The sequence below is a fragment of the Mercenaria mercenaria genome, unplaced genomic scaffold (assembly GCF_021730395.1).
Source record: "Mercenaria mercenaria strain notata unplaced genomic scaffold, MADL_Memer_1 contig_2835, whole genome shotgun sequence".
Taxonomy (NCBI): domain Eukaryota; kingdom Metazoa; phylum Mollusca; class Bivalvia; order Venerida; family Veneridae; genus Mercenaria; species Mercenaria mercenaria.
In genome coordinates, this window is record NW_026460918.1 from 21,160 (window position 1) to 43,532 (window position 22,373).

The 22,373-nt window shown below is 34.5% G+C and overlaps 1 protein-coding gene and 2 long non-coding RNA genes across 5 annotated transcripts; all 3 read left to right on the forward strand.

Moving 5' to 3' along the window:
* Positions 1-198: 198 nt before the first annotated feature.
* Positions 199-1,194, forward strand: LOC123559264 (uncharacterized protein K02A2.6-like). The gene has a single exon (XM_045351064.2). It carries the CDS (start codon positions 199-201, stop codon positions 1,192-1,194), a length of 996 nt encoding a protein of 331 aa, XP_045206999.2.
* An 8,984-nt stretch (positions 1,195-10,178) lies between these two features.
* On the forward strand, positions 10,179-13,226 carry LOC123559623 (uncharacterized). Of its 2 annotated transcripts, none has more exons than XR_006687965.2 (3): positions 10,179-10,547; positions 11,842-11,944; positions 12,525-13,226. It is a non-coding gene; the product is annotated as an uncharacterized LOC123559623 (long non-coding RNA). The 2 variants fall into 2 exon arrangements; XR_006687967.2 differs by lacking the exon at positions 10,179-10,547 and adding an exon at positions 10,599-10,999.
* Positions 13,227-13,408: 182 nt separating this feature from the next.
* Positions 13,409-21,946, forward strand: LOC123559611 (uncharacterized). Of its 2 annotated transcripts, none has more exons than XR_006687960.2 (5): positions 13,409-13,451; positions 17,455-17,553; positions 18,220-18,298; positions 19,210-19,287; positions 20,751-21,946. It is a non-coding gene; the product is annotated as an uncharacterized LOC123559611 (long non-coding RNA). The 2 variants fall into 2 exon arrangements; XR_006687962.2 differs by lacking the exon at positions 13,409-13,451 and adding an exon at positions 16,606-16,702.
* Positions 21,947-22,373: the final 427 nt, after the last annotated feature.

Below are 22,373 nucleotides of genomic sequence, written 5' to 3' on the forward strand. Positions count from 1 at the left end.
AGGTCATTGACAGACGTTGAAAGAAATTCATATTCTCAGCAAGAAAGAGAGAATTTGGCACTAGTTTGGAGTGTAGTACATTGGCATACATACTTATATGGACATAAGTTCACTGTGATCACTGATGCGAAATTCATTGAAAATATCTACAGTAATCCAAAGTCAAAAATTGGATCAGCAAGACTTGAACGCTGGAGAATGCGACTATTATCATACGACTTTAACGTCATACATAAAAGTGGAGATTCAAACATGTCGGATTTCTTGAGCAGACACCCAGACACAGGAAAACACAAACAAACAAGTGTGGCAGAGGAATATGTTAATTTCCTGGCATATCATGATGTCCCTGTAGCCATGAACATGAATGAAATAATTCAAGCAACATCCCAGGACGTTGACCTCCAAATGGTCATTAAATATGTCAAATCTGGAAACTGGAATAACCCAAGAAAAAACAAAATAATTGATACCCTGTCACGCTGCAAAAACGAGCTGTCGGTAGTAAATCTTCAAAATGGTGAAATTCTGCTGCATGAGTCCAGGATTGTTATCCCTAGGCAATTACAAGATAAAGTGATATCATTAGCTCATGAGGGTCATCAGGGAATTGTTAAAACCAAACAATTATTAAGAGAGAAAGTGTATTTCCCAGGCATGGATCAATTAGTAGAAGCAAAATGCAAAAGTTGCATTCCGTGTCTAGCAGCAACAAATAAAAAGACTCAAGAACCGCTGCAAATGAGTGAAATGCCAAAATATGCGTTTCAGGTAGTTAGCTTGGACTTTTGTGGACCATTTCCAGATGGAAAGTATTTACTCGTGCTAATAGATGAATACTCACGTTTCCCGTTCGTTGAAGTACTTAATTCAATCACAGGCAACACGGTGATTCCTGTGCTAGACAAAATTTTCTCAGAAGCAGGGATTCCAGAAGTGTTAAAGTCGGACAACGGAAGTCCCATGAATTCACACCAGTTCAAAGATTTTGCTAAGCATTTGGGTTTCAAACACAAGAAAATAACTCCGCTGTGGCCGCAGGCAAATGCTGAATGTGAACGCTTCATGAAAACAATAGGCAAAACAATCAGAGCTTCCCATGTCCATCATTCTGATTGGAAAAAAAGACATGTATGCTTTTCTGAGAAATTACAGATCGACACCGCACGGAACGACATCCGAAACACCCTCTGACCTATTTTATGGAAGACCCATAAACATTAAAATTCCATTCTTACAAAGGCAAAAGAAATCGAAAAAACACAAAAACGCAAGAGAAAATGACAGAAAATCAAAGCAGAAAATGAAAGACTATGCTGATACACGGAGAAACGCGAGAAAAACTGAAATTAAAATTGGTGACAGTGTGTTGGTAAAACAAGACAAACACAACAAATTTTCGACCCCATACGATCCAATACCCTATGAGGTAATCAAGACAGAAGGGTCAATGGTAACCGCCGAACGCGAGGACAAACAAATAACTCGAAACTCTTCATTCTTTAAACGTGTCGGAACGTCGAAAAATGAGCCAAACAACGAGAAAACCAACGCCAACCATGATACGACCGTATCATCACAATTCGAGAAGAAAACCAGGCACGAAACCCCATCACACCAAGGCAACGACTCTGGCGATGCCGTATCACCACGAACACAAAGACAGAAAAAACACCGGATTACTTAAAAGATTATGTGTGTCAAAGTAATAAATAGCGGCATAATAATCCGCTATACTTCAAAGCAGAGCTGTATTCGAAATTGGAATTTAAAAGTGCTAATCAATAATCTACCATTTAAATATGTAACGTTGTGAAAAAAATATCCAAAGGGATGTAAAAGGATTTAACAATAAAATGTAATTCGCCATGAATTATACATGCAACAGGTGCATTGAAATAATACATGCCATTCATATGCTTACACTGTTTTGTTACTGGATTTACATTATTGTTTTAGAATAATATATCTGACCTTCATTGCAAATTCATTTTGTATCATTGGGCATATAATTTATTTAATTGAATGAAATGCCAGTCTCATTCACAATCTTAGAAACATTAAAGTAATTTATGAACACGTGTAGACAGTACTTGCTATCGGAACCAATCTTTAAATCAGCCATTGAACATTAACGTTGAGATAAGATGATAAAGCAATTAGGGGCATATCATTGCTACAAATAAAACTCTCGTTATCTGGACAGACACTCGTGAAGACAAACACTTGTAATCTCGGTTAATGTTTGGAAACAATGACACTGCTGTTGGAGAATTTGATTAGTATAAACATTCTTTTATTCTGGCTAATTTCAAATCTTGGCCGGGAGGAATTGTAGTGTTGTTAAATACAATGTCAATCAAGTGATAGCAGCTCCTCCCACTAGCTCCCTAGCAGAAGGATGTCTCTCTGATACCATTATAAGTTAGTTGAATACATGCATGCAATATGACCACTTGTAGTGCCTTAGTAAATAAACTTGTAGAATAGTTTCATTGAGTTACTCATTTCTCAATACAGTACAATGTCTCACATGAATAAGGTTGTAATAAGAGTCTTTTATGTAGAGAAGTGCTTTTTAAAAGATTTTCCTTTTTAAAATTGTCGTCTGTATATGAAAAGGTTTCTTGCTTTTGTGACTTATTCAGATTGCATATTAAAATGAGTACTTTTTTGCTTTGATATATTTGTTATAAATTATTTAACTGATTTATGATAGGGCCTATATGAATATTTTTCTTTAGTATGGTATGCAAATATTGAACTCAGTTGAAATCTGTTTTATTATATATATGCTATATAATGACTGAATCTCATTACACTGAAATGAAGGTAAGCTGCATACAGTTTATCTATGTGATATGACTACGGTCAAACTTTGCTTATGAAACAGAAATATTGAAATAATTACAATTGTATGTTTTGCTTGACCTTCACTTTTTTATAGGTGTGACGTCATTGTTGAAAGATTCATGAATAGCGAATATGCATTTGTTAAAGCGGGATCAGTTGGCCTATTTTAGAAATAAACAAAAATAATAAATAAAAAATTCCTTTAATTGATTTTTTCTCATGTATTCTAATCAAACTTGATTTGTAGCATCTTTATTTGGCCCGCAGCCAACTTTGTTCAGCTAGGACATTTGACCCCATTTAGGGGCTGCTAGAGCTAAAACTAGAAATGCCTTTATACAGCGTCTCATCAACAGCTTGGTGGATCTTTGTCATACTTGGTCTGGAGCATCATTATAAGGTCCTCTTCCAAATTTATTTATATAGGAACTTGGGCCCTATTAGGGACCACTATAGCTAAAAGTAGATATGCCTTTCTTCGCATTAACCACTAAAATGTAATGGATTTTTATCAAACTCGATGTGTAACAATATCGTACGGTCTCCTGCTACTTTGTTACAAATGGGGATAGGGACCAATTTAGCTAAAAATATAAACACGTTTAATGACCTCTTCTCATGAACCGCTTCATGAATCTTCATCAAACCACTGCTGTAATTATTCGTCTAAGGATAAACGAAACAAAATTGCAACCTCAGAAACCTTTGCGAAAAATTAAAAGAGAACCATTTAAATTGTTAAAAGTGCGGTGTTTAGTTTTGCAATTTGAAAAATGTTAGATGAAAATTCATAAACTTCTAGCTTTCCTTATTACAATTCGCCGACCATCATTTTTAAAGATATTTCTTGTAAAAGTCTGAGTGTTTTTATCAATTAATGGATCGGTTTTTGGACGGATTGTCGAAGACAATTCCGTCCAGTGGAACCACAATAATACATACACGAATTTCGGCTTAATCGATTTTTTGATAACTACCATTCCGCCGAAAGAAAGTATACTGACGAGATAAAGAAACGCCTCATTGAAATTTGGCGTTATTTTTTTCCTAACGCTTTTAATTGTTGTGAAATGTAGTAAATCTACATGTACTCTGACCGACAAACACAGTGAACAAAAACTCGCGCGATTTCATTCAGCCATTTGTTCACTTCATGTACCTGGTCATGATTTCCTCGTGCAGTCCGTGCATGTAAACCATGTGGTTTGATTGAACGATTTTTGCACATGTACATGTGTAATACGACACACAACCATATTTTCAGCTATTCTCTGAAAAAAACATTAGTTTTCGTAATGCCGAGGCTGAATTCTGAAGAGAGGGCTCAGGTTTTGGCTATGCTTGAATGTGGGCGAACGCAGGAACAAGTTGCTAGACGTTTTAACGTCTCTCGTTCGACAATTGTGCGTCTTATTCGACGTGTTAGAGACACGGGAACGTCTATCGATAGACCACGTTCAGGTAGACCGCGTGTAACGTCAATACGACAGGATAATTATTTACGTCAACGTCATTTACGTGACAGATTTGTGACGGCGCAATCTACGTCACGTATACTTGTAGGTAACCGTGGACGTCCAATTAGTCGACATACAGTGAGAAATCGACTCAGAGAACGCGGAATTACCTGTCGTAGGCCCTACCGCGGTCTAATTCTAACGTTACGCCACCGTCAACAACGTCTTATTTGGGCCCGCAACCATCGCGGCCAGCGTTGGCAGAACGTAGTGTTCAGTGACGAGTCGCGTTTCAACTTGTGGAACGCCGACGGACGTATCCGTGTCTATAGACGACGCCATGAACGCTACGCAAACAATTGCGTTTTGGAGCACAATCGTTACGGTGGAGGTGGAGTAATGGTGTGGGCAGCAATCAACCATAGGTTTAAGTCCCAACTCGTCGTTTGCCAAGGTAATCTCACAGCCAGGCGTTACATCGACCAGATATTACGTCATGTAGTTGTCCCTTTATTCCGTCAACGTCAAGGATTAGTCTATCAGCACGACAACGCGCGACCTCACGTTGCACGCGTCACCAGGGACTTTCTACAGGCTAGAAACATTAATGTTTTACCTTGGCCGGCGTGTTCACCGGACTGCAATCCGATTGAACACGCGTGGGATTATCTCGGACGGCGGTTACGCCAACGTCAACCCCAGCCAGCAAACGTCCGGGAACTGGTAGCAGCGCTGCACCAGGAGTGGGCCAGAATCCCACGGTATCTGTTACGCAACTGGTGCGGCTCTATGAGGCGTCGCCTTGCTGCTGTGGTTGCTAGCAGAGGTGGCCACACGCGCTACTGATTTTTCTAATGCAATTTCTCCGACCGGGCTATTAAAATTCAATATTTAAGCATAATACGACAATGAAATGATTTCTTATTGACCATAAATTCTTGTAAAGCATCTAATTTGCGAATGGAATTGTTCTTTTCTAATTTTGAATCACGGTTAACGAAAAATTGTATACCGAGTTTGAATGAGGCGTTTCTTTATCTCGTCAGTGTAGTTCTCAAATGGCAGCACATAGAACAACTGAAATTACCACGCTTCGCTGTGCGCTTTCTTTGAATGCAGAGGATTAGAGTAGTAACTCGAGCAGACGATGTGCCCGCTGACCAATAAACTAAGCACGCTTTATATACGAGACAGTGTTCTTATCACTGGATGACGGATTTTTCATCGAAGATTTTACATCAGTGGAATTCACAAATAAATTAGCTGTACATAAAATTCAGAATTTAGTGGAAGTAAAAAAGCACAAAGAAGTGAAATAGAATAATAGAACTTTGATGGATGCTTTTGATAATCAAAAGAGTAAAAGACTTTTCTAATGATTTATGATACTTGGAACTTTATTGAGAAAGGAATCTATTATATTGCTGTATAGAATATTACTTAGCTCTCGGTAAATCTGTAAAAGTTATTACTATTCTAGAACAAAATCAAAATATTTCATGCTCAAATGATTTGACGATTACAGTCTATTGTAATCAGTTATATGTGTATTCTTTAAAGTCTGATCGTCCATGTGTGACCTTAAAAAATGTGTTTCAGTTTTGTTCCCTTTGTTATTTAACAAATAATCAAGGCCTTCGAGTGGTTTATCGTCTGATTTACCACGGTTCAGAGTTCCGATGCGTAGGAATTGAACCACGAGGGCGTTAGCCGGAGTGGTTAAATACTGAAGCATCTGAACGATGAACTGTGGTAAATTAGACGATAAATTACAAGAAAGGATTGATTGTTTTCATTCTGACATGCTCATTGACATATTATGATAAATATTATGCTGGACTTCATTTACCCGAGGAGTAATGTACCGAACGTCATGTGGCAATCTGACGTCATAATGCTCTCTTACCGGTCCGCGCGTCAACCGTTGTTATCGCAGAATATACAGAGCTTGATTTCCTTCTTTGTTTAACTGGAAATCAAACCGAGTAATGTTAGAATATAGTTTGATGTATATTTGCCCAATAGTTATTACAAAATGTATCATTTAACAAATAATCAAGGCCTTCGAGTGGTTAATCGTCTAATTTATCATGGTTCAAAGTTTAGATGCGTAGGAATTGAACCACGAGGGCGTTAGCCCGAGTGGTTAAATACTGAAGCATATGAACGATGAACCGTGGTAAATTAGACAATAAATCACAAGAAGGGCTTGATTGTTTTCATTCTGACATGCTCATTGACATATTACAATAAATATTATGCTGGACTTCATTTACCCGAGGAGTAATGTATCGGACGTCAGGCGGCAATTTGATTATTTAATGTTATGCGCTTGTGAAAATATAAAATAATTTCTCACTTCTCAGTGAGATATATTCCATATTCACTCAAAACAAACAGATATCCTCTATGTATTGTTATATGTATTGCCGACTTTTAAAAAATAAAAGTTGTCTTATCTTATCTTATTCTCCACCTAAGCAGAGAGTCCGTGGAGCGACTGGACGGAAGACTTGAACGCGTCCAGGCCCGGCGCAGATACAACAGCGGTGGGTAAGGCATTCCAAACTGGTATGGTGCGTGGAAAAAATAAATGTTAATATAATACGTTCACACGGCAGTGCGGTTGCAAGAACTTTTGATCATTACTTTGTCTAGTGGTTCGAATAATTGCTTTAGTAGGTAAATATGAAACAGGCAGTTTATGCATGTCCTAACATATATTTGTTACCTCTTAAATACTTCCGTAATCCTAGCCTATCCTCATAGGGTTGTCTAGGAATACGGAACTTCCGTAATCCTAGAATCGGAGGTTAGGATTACGGTACCGTAATGTATTTTATAGTTCTTTGCACTGCCTAAAAATCAGTCTGCAGTTTGATTAAGGTGAAAAAAAATGGAAAACAAGAATTGTCTTTAAAAAGACAAACGGCGTAGAGGTAGTAATGTTTGGCGCATGAAAAATTCAGAATTAAACAGAATGTACAGACAGAAAATATTTGGATATGCATATACGTACGACGTACCGCGAGGGTCGAAAATGCCGATTTAGTATGACCCAGGGTCGGACATATTCCAATTAGTATAACCCTGGTTGAGAATTAGCTTAAAGCTACTTCATTTAGTACGACCCAGGGTCAGACAATTTCAATTAGTATGATATAAGTATTAAAAGTAGTCAAAACTACAAAAACTTTTTAAAACAAGTCACTTTATTTTTAACCAACGTTTCGGCTACATTAGCCTTCTTCAGGGTTCAAAGGAAGTGACATCAACGTCAAACGACGTCGATGACGACAACGTCAAAATTAAACAAAGAGTTTGGCGTAAAAATCATAAACAGGATCATAGTATGATACATAAATACTGGTGAAAAAATGCAGTATAAGTGCAATGATTAAGGAATGGCACCAGTAAAAACTGATTATGGAATACATACAAGTAATAAAATATACGTATATACCGGTAACAAGTATTTCAGAAAGGCATTAATACAGAATTTTTGAATTCATTCCTTGTGGAGACACTGTGCCCAAACGATACATCCAGGAAGTCTCTTTTAAAAGCCTTTTTCAAGGATTAGTTAATTTATCAATGGGCATAAAAGAGAAATCCTGGATAGTATGTCCTTGAGAATTAAAATGTTCAGAAACATTAGTAGTAGTTTCTGGATAATGATTGATATCAAATCTATGACTATTCATTCTTTGTGAACATTGCTGGTGCGTTTGTCCAACATACTGTTTCAAACATTTATTACATGTTATTAAGTAAATAACATCAGTTGAACTGCATGACAGATCATGTCTAACATTATAACAAGATGAATTGGTGGAACTAGAAAATGAATTATCTTCATTAATATTTAAACAGTGTGTACAGCGCCGTCTATAACATTTACTTACACTACAATTTATGTCTTTCTTGCTCAGCCTAGAATGAACTAAAACATCTTGAGTATTCTTGGGTCTTTTGTAAGCAACAATATAGGTTTATAGTCATATAATTGTCTAACACTCTCTTGTTGAGAATACTTTAGAAGATTCCAATATTGGTTTATTATTTTACCAATATTAGGCAAAGATGGATTGTAGGTACATACAAAAGGAATGACTTTATTCGTATTTTTGTTACTGCACGAATTAAGGCCTAACTAAACTAAAGGAACCAGCGTGGGAGCCATCTGGTCTATGGCTGCCAGGTATTTGAACACTAATTTTTCACTTGGCATGGCAACAGAGGTCTAAATTGAAGCTAGTTTCTGTTTAAATTTCATTGAGGATGTATTGTTGACATTTTCGTAGGAAAAATGGGAGAGCAGGTTGTATTTGGTGAAGTCAAGCTCAATTTAGTATGAGCAGTACTTCCAGGTCACAGCAATGTGATTTTGATGTCAGTTTACAGTAAGCAAATGTGACCAGAGAAATCTCTCTTAGAAGATACATGACCCCTACTTTTCTCTTCATTTTATATCAGTTTTATCACAACTCTTTAAAATGAGGTAAGGATTTGTTCTCTGAAATGGGTCTAGCTATGTTTGGTAGCTTTTTAAAAAATGTCAGTTTTATATAGAATATATAGGGAAAACTATTTAGCTTATTGTGACCTTAAGAGCATCTTGCATTGATAGAGAAGAGGCCTTCTGTAATGCCTCATTTATAACACATTCAGGGTAGTTACGCACACACATAATAGAAGGGAATGAGTACAAATTTTATAATGGACAGTCGTTCAAAATAAAATTTTCATGAACATGCGATGCCACTAGTGTTATATATGCAATAAAATGTAACGGGTGCAACAAAGATCATATTGGAGAAACGGGAAATTTGAGAAACAGGGTTATATTACATAACCAGCATATCCAACAAGATAAAGATGCACCCATTCCAGTTAGCAGACATATTGCGCAATGCGCTAAAGATTGCAACACAAAATACAAGATTTCCCCTATATACCGACCACCAGAAAATAACCCGTCTCTAGATTTGCCATGGTAATAAGGCTTTTGCCATGGAATTCCATGGAGTTCCGTGGCAATTAGCATGGAAATCTGCGGAATATTGAAATTTTCCATGGACATTGAATGGAACAGTAAGTCTGCCATGGATTTCCACGGATTACAGCTGAAATATTGATCAATTTCCACGGAAACAGGAGCTTTTGCCATGGAAAGTTGGACTTAGTAAAATTTTTGGATGGAAAATAGCATAGAAAATAACTTAGAAAATTTTTGTGATGGAAATTGATGAGAACTGTGGACTTAGAATCTTTGGGAGGTATTTCTTGTGAACATAGAATATTTTAATGGATTAGTATGTTTTATGACCAATAACTACAACTAACTTAATTAGATAGGTAAAACAACTAATGGAATGACAGTAAAACCTGTCTTAAGAAGCCAGCCAAGGCAGTAGGAAAAAGTGGCTGCTTATGGCAGATGGCTGCTTCATGCAGGTAATTTATAGCATGAATGACCATTTTGGGAAATGAGACACTGGCTGCCAAAGACAGGTTGGCTGCTTGATAGAGGTGACTGCTAAAGCAGGTTTTACTGTAAAACATTTATTGTAATGCAACTTGTCATATAAACTCACCTTGCAGATAGATTCATTTTGAACTAATCTTTAAAAAATTATTGAAATATCATGACTTTTTCTCCTAGAATAACACTAAAAAGAACAGCATTAACAGTAGTTACATATATAATATTACAATTCTTTACACCAAAATTCATTAAAAGTTACCTGGCCAAGGGATTTTTAATTTGATTAATCAAGTTATAAAATATATTGGTTCTCTTAATCTTCTGTAGTGTACCTGTTGCTTGTCTCACAACAGGAGATTATCCCAGGCTGCATGATAAGATCTTGTCTGCTTTATATTTAGAAACTCATAACAAGAGATCAACCAATGAAAATAAAGTCTGTGAACTACTTCTGGGGGCTGTAAATGTACCTCAAAAAGTAATCCTGAACTTTTTTCTGTTTAATATCAGGGTAAACTTCAAAAATAATGAGTATGTAAATGGAATAAAATCAACCTGTGGTATAAAAATATTTTTAACATCCTAGATGTATCCTCCAATAGCTGACTATAAATGACACATTTGCCCAAGAATATCAAAATTTCAAATCTACACAGGAAGTTCTTTGTTTGAGAGCAGGATGGAGTGGAGTTATTTTACTGTATTTACATGCAGCTTGGAAGTTAACAATAACTAAAAGAATACTCCAGGTGAGTTCATAAAATTTATTCATGATTTTCCAACAGCAATGTAGAGTACCTATAGCAATGTAACAAAACTAGTAAATGGATTCAAACTTGAAGCAGGCAGCTTAGCTTTCACTGTGTTATGCAACAAATGATTTTGCTTCATATATATTTTTGTTCATTTATTTAACAGCTTTTGTTTTGCAAAGTTCTATTGAGCAGCTGCAATTTCTAGTTTATCATGCTTTTAATTCACTAAAAGGAAAATTGGACACTTTTTAAATTAAATTATTCAATGGGTTCAATAAAATTTAAGCCAGTAGAGTTATCTCCACAGGTGGCACTGCTGTATTACAGGGTAAACAATGCTACCAGTCAGCTGACCACTGTTTACTAAGTAAATTCAGAGAATTATAATATGTGTTTTTAACCTGTTATTGAACTGGTTTATTGGTGTTGCACACATTTATGTTAAGGTAATGAAAATTATGTTTTTTAGTAGAAAGAAATGTTTATGGATTATTTACTTATTATTAATCGATGATTTTGCACTTTATTGAAAGTGTTTAACATTTTTTCGAGAATTTAGCAGTAATACATATATTAAGCAGCTATTTGTTATTTAGGTACTATTACTTTTTCTTTTGAATTCTGATATATTCAACTTCCTAGTTGTTTTCAATATTAATATGATTTTTAAATTTAAAAAAAAAAGGGAGAATCTTTCAGTGAAGTTGATGTCTGGTCCCTTGGCTCCAACATTTAATTATTAAGGAGCCTACTTATGAAAATCTATGTCTAACATTTAATATAAACTGGAATGTACAAGTAAATGAAAATTGGTTATAATGTACAGATGTATGTGTTCATTTAAGAGGAGTCTTACAGAATACTAGTACATAATTATATATTTATGATGTTCAGGGAGATTATTTTAGAAAAAGATATTTTTGTTAATGTAATATCAAACTTTCCATGAAATTAAATAAAATAAAAAGTTAACATTATACACTTAAATTGTATGTGATACAAAATTTGTATGTTTGAAATGTGTGCCAAAATTCAAAAACAAATTTTTTATATAATCTTATCCAAGGGTAAAGTTAGAAATTTTGTTAAATGTGCAGTTATTTATGCTGATTAATATGTAACCCTCAATTTGCCACATCTGGAAAAAGCTGCTGATAAGATATTTTTGGCCCCATTTAATATTCATCATGATGTATAGTTCTAATTTCAGGTCCTTGACATACCTAATAAATAATAAACCAACATTTTTTTATGGACATTTAGGTTTTAAACTATATCTGTTTTTCAGGAGTATATAAACAGCATGCACGAATGAATGAATGGAGATAATTCAGTTTAGTGACCCAATGTATTGTGTTCAAAGGAGACGCCATCCAACAATTCAAAGACATGTAAGTAATTACTATAGTACTATAAATACATGTACACATGTTTGATTGAAAGTGGGCAACTGACAATTTTCCCTGAACACGACTGAATGGATCAACTTTACAATTTCCAGCAGAACCCACGACAGGTTTTATAATTATCTCCCTTATATCAAGTCCAGACCAATATTTTATATAATGATTAAAAAAGTATCAAATTAAGTTATCACTTGGCAGTCAACACACATTGGTGTTAGTGCAGGTAACTGGTAGAATTTCAATTAGGTCACCATTTATACAATAATAGTAATGCATAAGTTGAACCTATTGATCACTACCCCAAAACATTGAATATCTGTCTGCATGCCTTTTTTTATGGAACCTTATTCTACCTACATTTGAAATCAAATTGAAAAATACATTTTCTTGAAAATATAAGTAATGTTATTACTTGCTTAAAAATCTGCAGTATTGCCTGTATGATAAAGAAGCACTTCTTTGAATACCATTTAATTTTGAAATTATGAAGTAAGGACAAAACTAATGAAGAAACTGCTTTTATGGTTTAATTGGTTTAATATCTCTTGGTTTATTATTTCAACAGGTTAATGCAGTGAGGCAACTGATGGCAAATGATGGCTTTGTGGCAGTTAATGAAAACTACATGGTATTTTAAACTGATGGTGGCCAACAGTGACAGAAAATTTCTCAACCAATAGTTACATTCAGTTGAAAATGATGGCATATCTTATACCGACTATACTGCATTATGACAAACAGTGGAAAACATTGATATACTACAATGACAGTGGAATTGAATAGAAACTGGTGACATTTTAGCTCCATATTGCTTGTACTATTTTCTGTCACCTAGTGAAGAAATGTCTAAATTCATAAGCAGTTTTGTTATACTACTGACTATTATGAAATTATAAATTAAGATGTGACATGCATAATGGTTTCTGATTTTCATTTCAGTCCAGTTCTGTCACCAACAAGTTTCCATGGTATTTCCGTGGATTTCCACAGTTATTTGCCATGGCATGCCGTCCGAATACTCCACGGATTGCCATGGACTTCCGCTGGTTTCCAGGGTCATCTGTGGTGTACCATGGAAAGCCGTGGATTTCCATGGAAACCCATGGATTTCCACGGAACTCTGTGGCATTCCATTGAAATCCATGGAACTCTACGGATTGTATTCTTCGTATTTTTGTTTCATAAAAAAATGATATAAGTTGGTAGTCCGAATACTCCATGGAATATTTTCCATGGATTTCCACAGAATTCCATGGCAAATCTAGAGACGGGAACAGTACTCTACGAAGAATCAAAGAACACCACTTTATTAAATTGTTTCAACCATCACTTAATGCTTTAACATAAGACCTGCCAATAAATTTAATAAATAATTGTATAAAACATAAGCGGCGTCATTTCTAACACGCAAGCGACTTTAATGACGTCATGACGTCGATGCCTAGAGACAACGTCATTTATCTGAAGATCCCGCGTTGAACGGGTGAAACCGGTTATTTATTTCTTTGTTTTTATTGATTTTTTAAATGTTTATAGACAATATTAAAATGTAAAGACTTGAGCATCTTTCTCCACATCCTTTTCCCATATTTATATTATATATAATGGAAATGAAGGAACCATAATTGAATTCCTCTCATTTTTTTTACCGCGATCCAAATACATTTACATAGAACTGACAGTTGCAGGTCATTATTAGATTACTTTCTTTTAACTCTTCGGGGTGAATAATTCAAAATCGAGAGGTATACTGCGAATAATTAGTTTAACCACTTTCGAAGCCATCATTTTATAAAAATTGCACAAAATACGCTTTAATATTGTTCATTAACACTGCTATGTAGGACCACATTCGTAACACATCGAATTTGTAACATATTTCGTACGTATGCGATCGCATTCGTAACAGGTAAAATGTGTTACAAATGTGTTTGTCCAACATGGGGGTTGACATGAGAAGCACATATGTATCATGTTGAATTTTATACTGCAAATGTTCAGTCAGCTGGTTGTCATCGCAAAATCATTAAATGACTGCCATAAGCACCATCAAAATTCACAAGTTAGCATCGTCGTCGTCGACGTCATAAAATTATTTGAGCCTCATCATGAGAAAATGGGCCTTCGGGAATCTTCGAGGCTTTGCGACAAAGTGTAGGCCCAGATCAGCCTGCGCATCAGCGGCCACACCGTTCGTTGTTATTTCAAAGAAGGCTTATTCTACCTGAATATGAAATTTTCTGACCCTAATTCAGATGCATAAATGCACAGGTCAGCCTAAATATACACTTTCCTATGGTGGCTGATTTCTGCCATCTTGTTCTGGCATGTCAAGTCAAGTCAATATTTATTTTTTGTCGGTAGATAAAATAACATTATAAACATAAGCTATGTATAGCTTTTGACCGACATAGATATGGATTTTGTCGTTTTGGTGCGTTCACTTGTCGTCTTGGCTTGTTGGCGGGGACGCCAACACGCCAAGATGACAAGTGCGTCTTAGCGCTTTTGCAGGGCGCCAAGACGCCAACACAACAAGTGAACGCGCCAAAACGACAAATATGTATTTTGTCGTATTGGTGCATATAATTGTCGTCCTGGCGTGTTGGCACCCTGCAAACGCGCTAAGACGCCAGAATGCCAGGACGACAACTTCCCAATTTAGCGTGTTGGCGCCCCCGCCAGAACGATAAATGCCTTGTTTGTCGTCTTGGCGCGTATAATTGTCGTCCTGGCATCCTGGCGTGTAGGCGCGTTTGCAGGGCGCCAACAGGCCAGAACGAGATGGCAGAAATCAGCCACCATACTTTCCGGAAATTCACGAAAATATCCGAATGCCAATTTTCCCGTGACGTGGCTCAATTTTTATTATCATTTCTGCATCCACTGCCACTACCACTATAATATGATTACGACATCAGGGGCCGTATTCACGAAGCATCTTAGAAACTTTCTTAGATTTCACTAAGAAATTTCTTAACTTAAATATTTTGACTTAGTAAAGAAATTTTCTTAAAATCGTATTCATAAATCATCTTAGAAAATAACTTAGCTAAGAAAAATCTTTTCGTTAAGAAATTTCTTAAGGAGGTAGGATACCTTGTTACAAGGGTAAATTCAAATTAGTTGAACCGCAGCATGTTTTTGTATTTCGTGTAATATGAAGTTTTAACTGCTACAATCTCAATTTCGTTTGTCTCTGTCCCTTCAAGTTCAATTTTTATCCAGGTTTGAAGAACATGACCGGCTCCAAAGGTATTTCATATTGAAAGAAGAAGGAAAATACGGATATTTAACACTTTTCAGTGTATTTTAATTTCATTGATATCCGTAGAAATCTGCATAACTGATAATTTTACTGGTATGCACATTATCTTTCTAATATAAGCTTAAAATGTATATGTCGCGGGGCTCGTGTTTCCATGGTAACGCATTTTCTCTCATTTTTAAACAACTATGTATAAAAATAGGGGTTTTCGACGGCTTCAGTGCCATTCTGTTAATGACCAACATGAAATATTTGGGTAATATTATTAGCAAAATACCAAGCACTTTTCATGGTACCCTATTTTTCTTAAATTTTAAAGTAACCATGGCAACAGAGATGTTTAAAATAGCTTATATCTTGCTGTTTGTCGTAATTTCTTTAAAAAATATTGAATAAGATTATCTTTCTAGTTGATGTTGCTTTAAAGCATACTATTTCTAACGTAGGAAACATTTTCGTGTTATTTGCATTTATTCAAACAAATTTCACAGCTTAGAATACTTACAGTAGTACCCATCGTCTGCCATTTTTCATGGAAAAAATCGTTCAGCGTGCTGCTATTATTCTCATGGATATTGTTAAAATGAAAGTAAAAAACCGAAGCTGTGTTTCCTAAATAGACCAGTGTCAACGCTTTTGAATTTTACATTTAGATACATAGGTCACGGGCTTCGTTTCCATGGTAACATCAATTCAATTCAAGAAACCACAATTTTCTACTGAAATTTGAACAATTTTAGATCTTAGTTTTAGTATGTAAGTAACAAATTATCAATGGAACCTGAAAAATAGGTATTACAAATCAAACTGCTAGACTTTTTATTTGAGAATGGCCGTAAAAAGTAACCTTTCACCAAACTATATTCCAAATAACATTGGTTGCCATCATCCATTTTCTTACATTCCGCATAACATTTCAATATAACTACATAAAAGAAGCAAAATATTGATTATTATTCAGAGCAAAAGACTCATAAAAAATATTTCAGCAAATAATGGTTATTTGAAAATAGTTAAAATAAAGAAATTGTACAGAATTACGTACTTTCAAGATAAAAGCTATTAATTTTGCGCGGTAACTGACACGTAACGTCATGACGTCAATGACGTCATTTCAAGGCAACATTGTTTTGAAGTGTTTCTGCGGAAATTTATTCATTATTTCTGCATTATCAAACCATAAAGCATCAGATCAAAGACAAGTTCATGATTTGTTTTCAGAAGAATGAATATACAAACACATTTAGTTTGTCGTAAACGCCGTCGTAAATCGTCACGTTAGCTTCCGGTTGGACATGTGCACATACAAATATGAAGGTAACCTACCTCCTTAACTCTGTTGCTATGGAACAAAAGCTGCGCGCGCAGCATCATCAATCGAAAAAATTGGCGGACGACGTCGACTCGCTGCGTGTTTTCCAGATGTTTTAACGAAAAACAAAGACAATAACTTGATATTTACGTTTATGTTGGTGGTAAGTAATTTCTATTACATTACTGATATAAATGACATCAATTATTGGTTTGTGAAACTGCAAAAAAATGAGTGAAGGCTCTTGTTGGATATGAATAATTTTATAAAGATTTTTTTGAAAATAGGCTATTTTTTGGTTGTTAAGTTAGGCAATTTGGAACAAATGTTTGCTCACAAGTTTGTAATCAACTTCTACATTCAGTAACATTTAGTTTTGGTAAACACATGTCATGGGTTAAAACTGTATTCACTTGAATTACAAGACATGCTGCCATGTGAAAATTTATAGGCTTTGAGTATCAGAAAACCACTATATTAGATTCACAAATTGGATTTAATGAATAATGATAATTGTATAACAAAATATCTTCAAACAAGTTGCAAGAATGAATATTGGCCATGAATTGAAATTGCATTTTTACTTTTCTTGACTGTGTTATATGCAGAAGTAACCCTAGCTCCTGGTTGTGACTTGTGTATGTTATACAGTAGCTGCAGTTAGCTCAATAAGTAGAGTCTCACTGTAAGCAAGGGGTCCTGAGTTAGAGCCCCATAGTGACTGCACTTTTTCTCTATGTTTCAAAATCTTCAGTGTCCCATTCCTTTTTCGGGCAAAGGTACAAAATATAATGTCTTTCTGCATATTAAAATTCCATTTCATTAATATTTGGTGTTGATGTCATTGTGACAAAATTGAATTATTACTTTTTTGATTACTGACATTGCACATTTATAGTAACAACTTCGTTGCAGGAATGGAAGATGGTTTGTCTTGTAGCAGATCAGCACTGACAGTAAGGTATTTACAGAATGAATGACTGTAACATGTGATTTATTGATTAATCTGGAAAAGTGAGTGATACTTTAAATTTATAAGGTCAATAAACTTAACCCACCCATAATGATAATTATGAAAGTTATTCATCCATTGAATTTCATGTTTACCTTTCTGGTCACCTAGTGAATAGATTAATCTGTAAGATTGAGAAACTAAACAGTATTTCATTGTTAATACAAGATTTACAGCAACAACTATTTTTGTACAGTTTTTTTTTTAATTAAATTTATAAAAGATGTTTTATTCCTGTAATCACAATTAGAAGTAATGTTGATAAAATTACAGAGGTTAATTTGTCTGGCTCAAGATTTGAACCTGTGACTGTTGCTCTAACAATCTAAGATTCAGTTGTTGGATTTCTAGCCAGAAAAATCCTGGCAAATGCAAAGCAGGCCAGGTATCAGGCTGAATAGGATTCCAAAACAAGTTTTACTTTGTATAATAGTTTTTTTACTGCATAAGCTTTATTTTGAGTAATAGCTTCTTCTAACATTGATTTATCAGTACCTTGAAACAGTTATTGAAGTATAGTAAGTGCCGTTTTAAAAGAAATTTATTGCACTGATTCATTTAATAATGTATACATACTTGATTTTTAGATCATTCAATTGTTTATTTGTTTATGCATTTTGCAACTTCAATGTCAAAATGTAAGTTTTATAATTTTATTGTATATAAAGGTGCAAGTTCACATTCTGGTTGGCTGTTCAGTGTAATCAAATTCCACCCACATCAGAGGTGCTCAGGGAAAACAGCAATGTAAGTGGTTCTCGGTTTATTTATAATTGCTCTTAATTCCCTAATGTTTTTACATACCTGTTACAGATTTTTTATTTTATTATTTTTTGGAAGGGGGGAGGGGGGGGGGGGGGGGTGAAGGTTTGATACCAATCAGTTTGGGAAATTTTGAGATGCTGAAGTAAAACATGCAAATTGGGAGTTTTATTCTTTAAATGTTGCATTTCACAAAAAAATTGTTTACAAATGACTTAATTAATTGAGTACAGTTTCAGTCTACATAGTATCTAAATAGTTAAATTTGTTTCTGAGAGCTCCTTGACAAAGCTTGATTATCATTATCTTTTATTTCATGTGGTAGTGCAGTTATAAATAGCCAATGTAAATGTCTCCAGGATTTCAACATGAAAACATAATACTTAGGCTGACATTTTTACAAATTGTGGAGTTACTGGAAGTAGAATAGAATGATGCATCAATACTGACAATTGTAATTTAGTTTCTCCATGCTAAAGATTTTAAGTTGCATTGTCAAATCAAGGGTTGATTGTAATATACATATAGGCCCATGATAACATATTTAAAGATGTGCTATGCTCATTTTCACTAGTGAGATATTTTATTTTAACATGTAAGTTTTAATATAGAAAATCCTCATCTGATCAGTTACATTCAATTTTACTGAATAAGTCAAATAAATATGTTTATATAAAGCTTCAGCCACAATTAAGTTTTTAAAGCAATTGCACTATATTAAAAAAACACAACCAATTACATGTATGTTGTGTTTACATATTCACTGTATAGAAATTGCTCATATTTGCATAATATGAAATTTGGGAACAATATACCTTGTGAAGCACAATTACAATTTCCATTAAGGTTCTTAATATTTATGTGCTTTTCTGTAATTAATAGAATCAATATTTCAGATGGAACATAGTGGACAACCATGCTAGCACACAGACAGAAACATTTTGGTTGACAGTTGATTCAAGGTTATACTGTGGGTAAGTTAGATATTTTGTTTTTATCATTGTTAACACAAAACTTTGAGCAAAGCTGTCTACAATACAAGTAAACACAAAACTTAGTGCAACAATATCTACAATTTTAAATTTTGTATACTTTGGGACATACATACAAGCAGTACTGGTTTTAGCTCACCTGAGCAGAGTGCTCAAGGTTAGGCTATTGTGATCACCCTGTGTTGGTCCTCCATCCTTTGTTACTGGGTCATCTATGGTTAAAAAATAGGCCTCTAAGTCAGTCAATAGGAAATATTGTTAGTGCTCTAGAGACCACATTTTGTGTTTGATCTTCATACAAAAATTTCAGAATGTTTGTCATCATGAATTCTAGAGCAAATGTAAAACTGGATTACATGAGATCAAAACTAGGTCTTTTGGTCAAATGTAAAAAAAACTTATCAACATTCCAGAGGCCACATTTTATACATAATGTTCATGAAACTTTGTCAGAATGTTTTTCTCTATAATCTAGATTAAATTTAAAACTTGGTTACATTTTTTATCAGAAACTAAGTCGCTAGGGAGAGTCTTGGAAAGAGGTTGTTGATAACTCAAGATGCCACATTTTCTACTTTGTCAAGATAAATCTTTGTCAGAATGTCTATGTCTAAAAAATGTAGTATTAGTCTAAAACTTGATTACTTAATGTCTAAAACTAGGTCAAATCATAGGAAAACATTGATAACACCCCAGAGGCAACAATTACTACTAGATCTACATAAAAATATGTCAGAATGTTTCTCTCTTTGAAATCTAAGTCAGGTTGAAAACTGGGTTACCAAAGGTAACAGGGTCACTAGGTCAAATCACAGAAAAACGTTTTTAACACTCTAGAGGCCACATTTTATGCTTAGTCTTCATAAAACTTTATCAGAATGTTTGTGTATGTGAAATCTATGTCAAGTCCCAAACTGAATTATCTAGGTCAGTATGTCAAATCATAGAAAGTCATTGTGAACACTCAAAGGCCACAATTTCTACTTGATATTTATGAGACTTAGTTGAAAGGTTATTCTGGTTAAAATCTAAGATAAATTTATAACTGGGTCACTAATGGGAGAAACTAGGTAATTAGGTCAAATCATGGAAAACATTTATAAATACTTCAGAGGTCACTTTTTCAACTTGATCATCATAAATCTTTTCAAAATGTTTGTCTGTATGAAATCTAGGTCAAGTTCAAAAATGGGTACTTTAGGTCAGAAATGTGTGTCACTTGGTCAGTCATTGAAAAACTTACTGAACTACCTGATTTTCATAAATCATGGTCAAAATGATTGTCCCTAAAATCTAGACCAAGTTAGATGCTAGGTTATCTTGGGTAACTAGGTCAGGTGAAGGCCTTCTTGTTTATGTTTTTAAGGTTTTCACTTTATATGTAAATTTTTAACAATTCATGATCTGGATATATATAAACTTACATGATGTCTTCTACATTTCAGTATGTTGAGGTGACTTCTGCTCCAAAATTACCAGTACAAAACACATAATCAGGAAGAAATTAAGCAGTGGAAGCCTGATATTAAAAACATATTAACATTTGTGTAGAGTGTGTTATGTAAATGGAAAATATGTATATCTTAATATGCAGTATCTAGACAGTAAAACTTGATCTAAAATAGAAGAAATTTCAAGAATATAGTATGGCTAACACCAAAATTATTGACATAGATCTAGATATATCTTAAGAGTTTTAGCTGAGTGATTCAAACTTTATTACCTGCATCATAATAGTCAAGTGCACTGTTTCCTTTTAGTTATGAACTTTATTTGCTTGTGGTAAATTACTGTTTAATGCTATGTTCATTAGTAAGTCTAGTAAGTCAGTCTGTCAAATATTGTTCACTCTAAAATATTCATTGAGAAGTGTTTCTATATTTATCAGAAAAACTACAACAAATATCACACTAACCTTGATTCATATCTCAAAGGTCAAGGTCACACTTACATGTCAAAGGTCAAGTCAGATATTAGTCTAACTGTAAATATGACATGCATGAAGCCCTTTTATTTGGCAGATATAATTGTCCAACAAGATTGTGTTTCAAAGGGTCAGGGTCACAGTTCAGGGTCAAAGGTGGTGCCAGATACAACAAATATAATTAATGAACATCATCAACTTTGGAAAGTCAGAGACTTTGAAAATCGAATACTATCATTAAAAAGTTTCAAGAAATCTTACTGTCTTGAAATATTTTGCTTAATTTGCTCACTTTACATGTATTATGCATGAAACATTTTTTATAAGTACTGTGAACGAATTTTGTATACCATTTTAACAAAGAAATATTTGTTTAGTTTAAAGTAGATGTGTGTGTGTGAAAACCATGATACGGTCACTGAAAATACAGAATTTCATTTGTCCTTGTTGATGGTACCTTGACCTCTGGAAAGTACTTTAATGCATTTTTGTTGTCTGATTTTCTGGTAGACAAATGTCTTACGCTTAATTCACTTTTATATGGCACTTGGTGCAGATCTTGCTAGCTACATATCATGTTAATATGTAATGAGTGATATGTTCAGTAAAAATTAATCCTTACGAGGTTTTGTTTTCAATTTCATTATCTTCATTGGAATGTACGAAATGAAAAAAAGAGGAGTGAAGACTGCAACTTAAGCTTGTCTATGAGCAGTATTAAAACAGTTCACCTATTTGACCAAATCTCAATGTCTAGATTTTTATGCCTATGCCCCTCCCCCACCCCCATTCCCCTTCAATGGAGAAGGTGCATAGTAGTATTAGAATTACCGAAGCGGAGTCAATCTGACCCCCTGACCTTTTGACCCCTCGGTCCAGACTGACCAATGCCGGCCAATTTAAAATCCACAGGTTTTAAACAGACTAAAAGTTTTAAAGTTAAATTTAAATACATATGATATAGATGAGTTTACAAAATAAAATATATTGTTTGAAAGAAAGAAGATTTACGGATAATATAAACCCCCATTATGTTATAACAAAAAATGGGAGAAAAATGATAAAAGCTACCTGTTCATCTTGTGGAAAGATGAAATCAAAGTTTGTTAAAAGTACAGGGGGTAATTTAGATTATCCATAAAGC

Bases quoted from the DNA above. Each gene is read 5' to 3' on its own strand.
- LOC123559264 (XM_045351064.2), top strand. From the start codon at position 199: ATGCGACTATTATCATACGACTTTAACGTCATACATAAAAGTGGAGAT.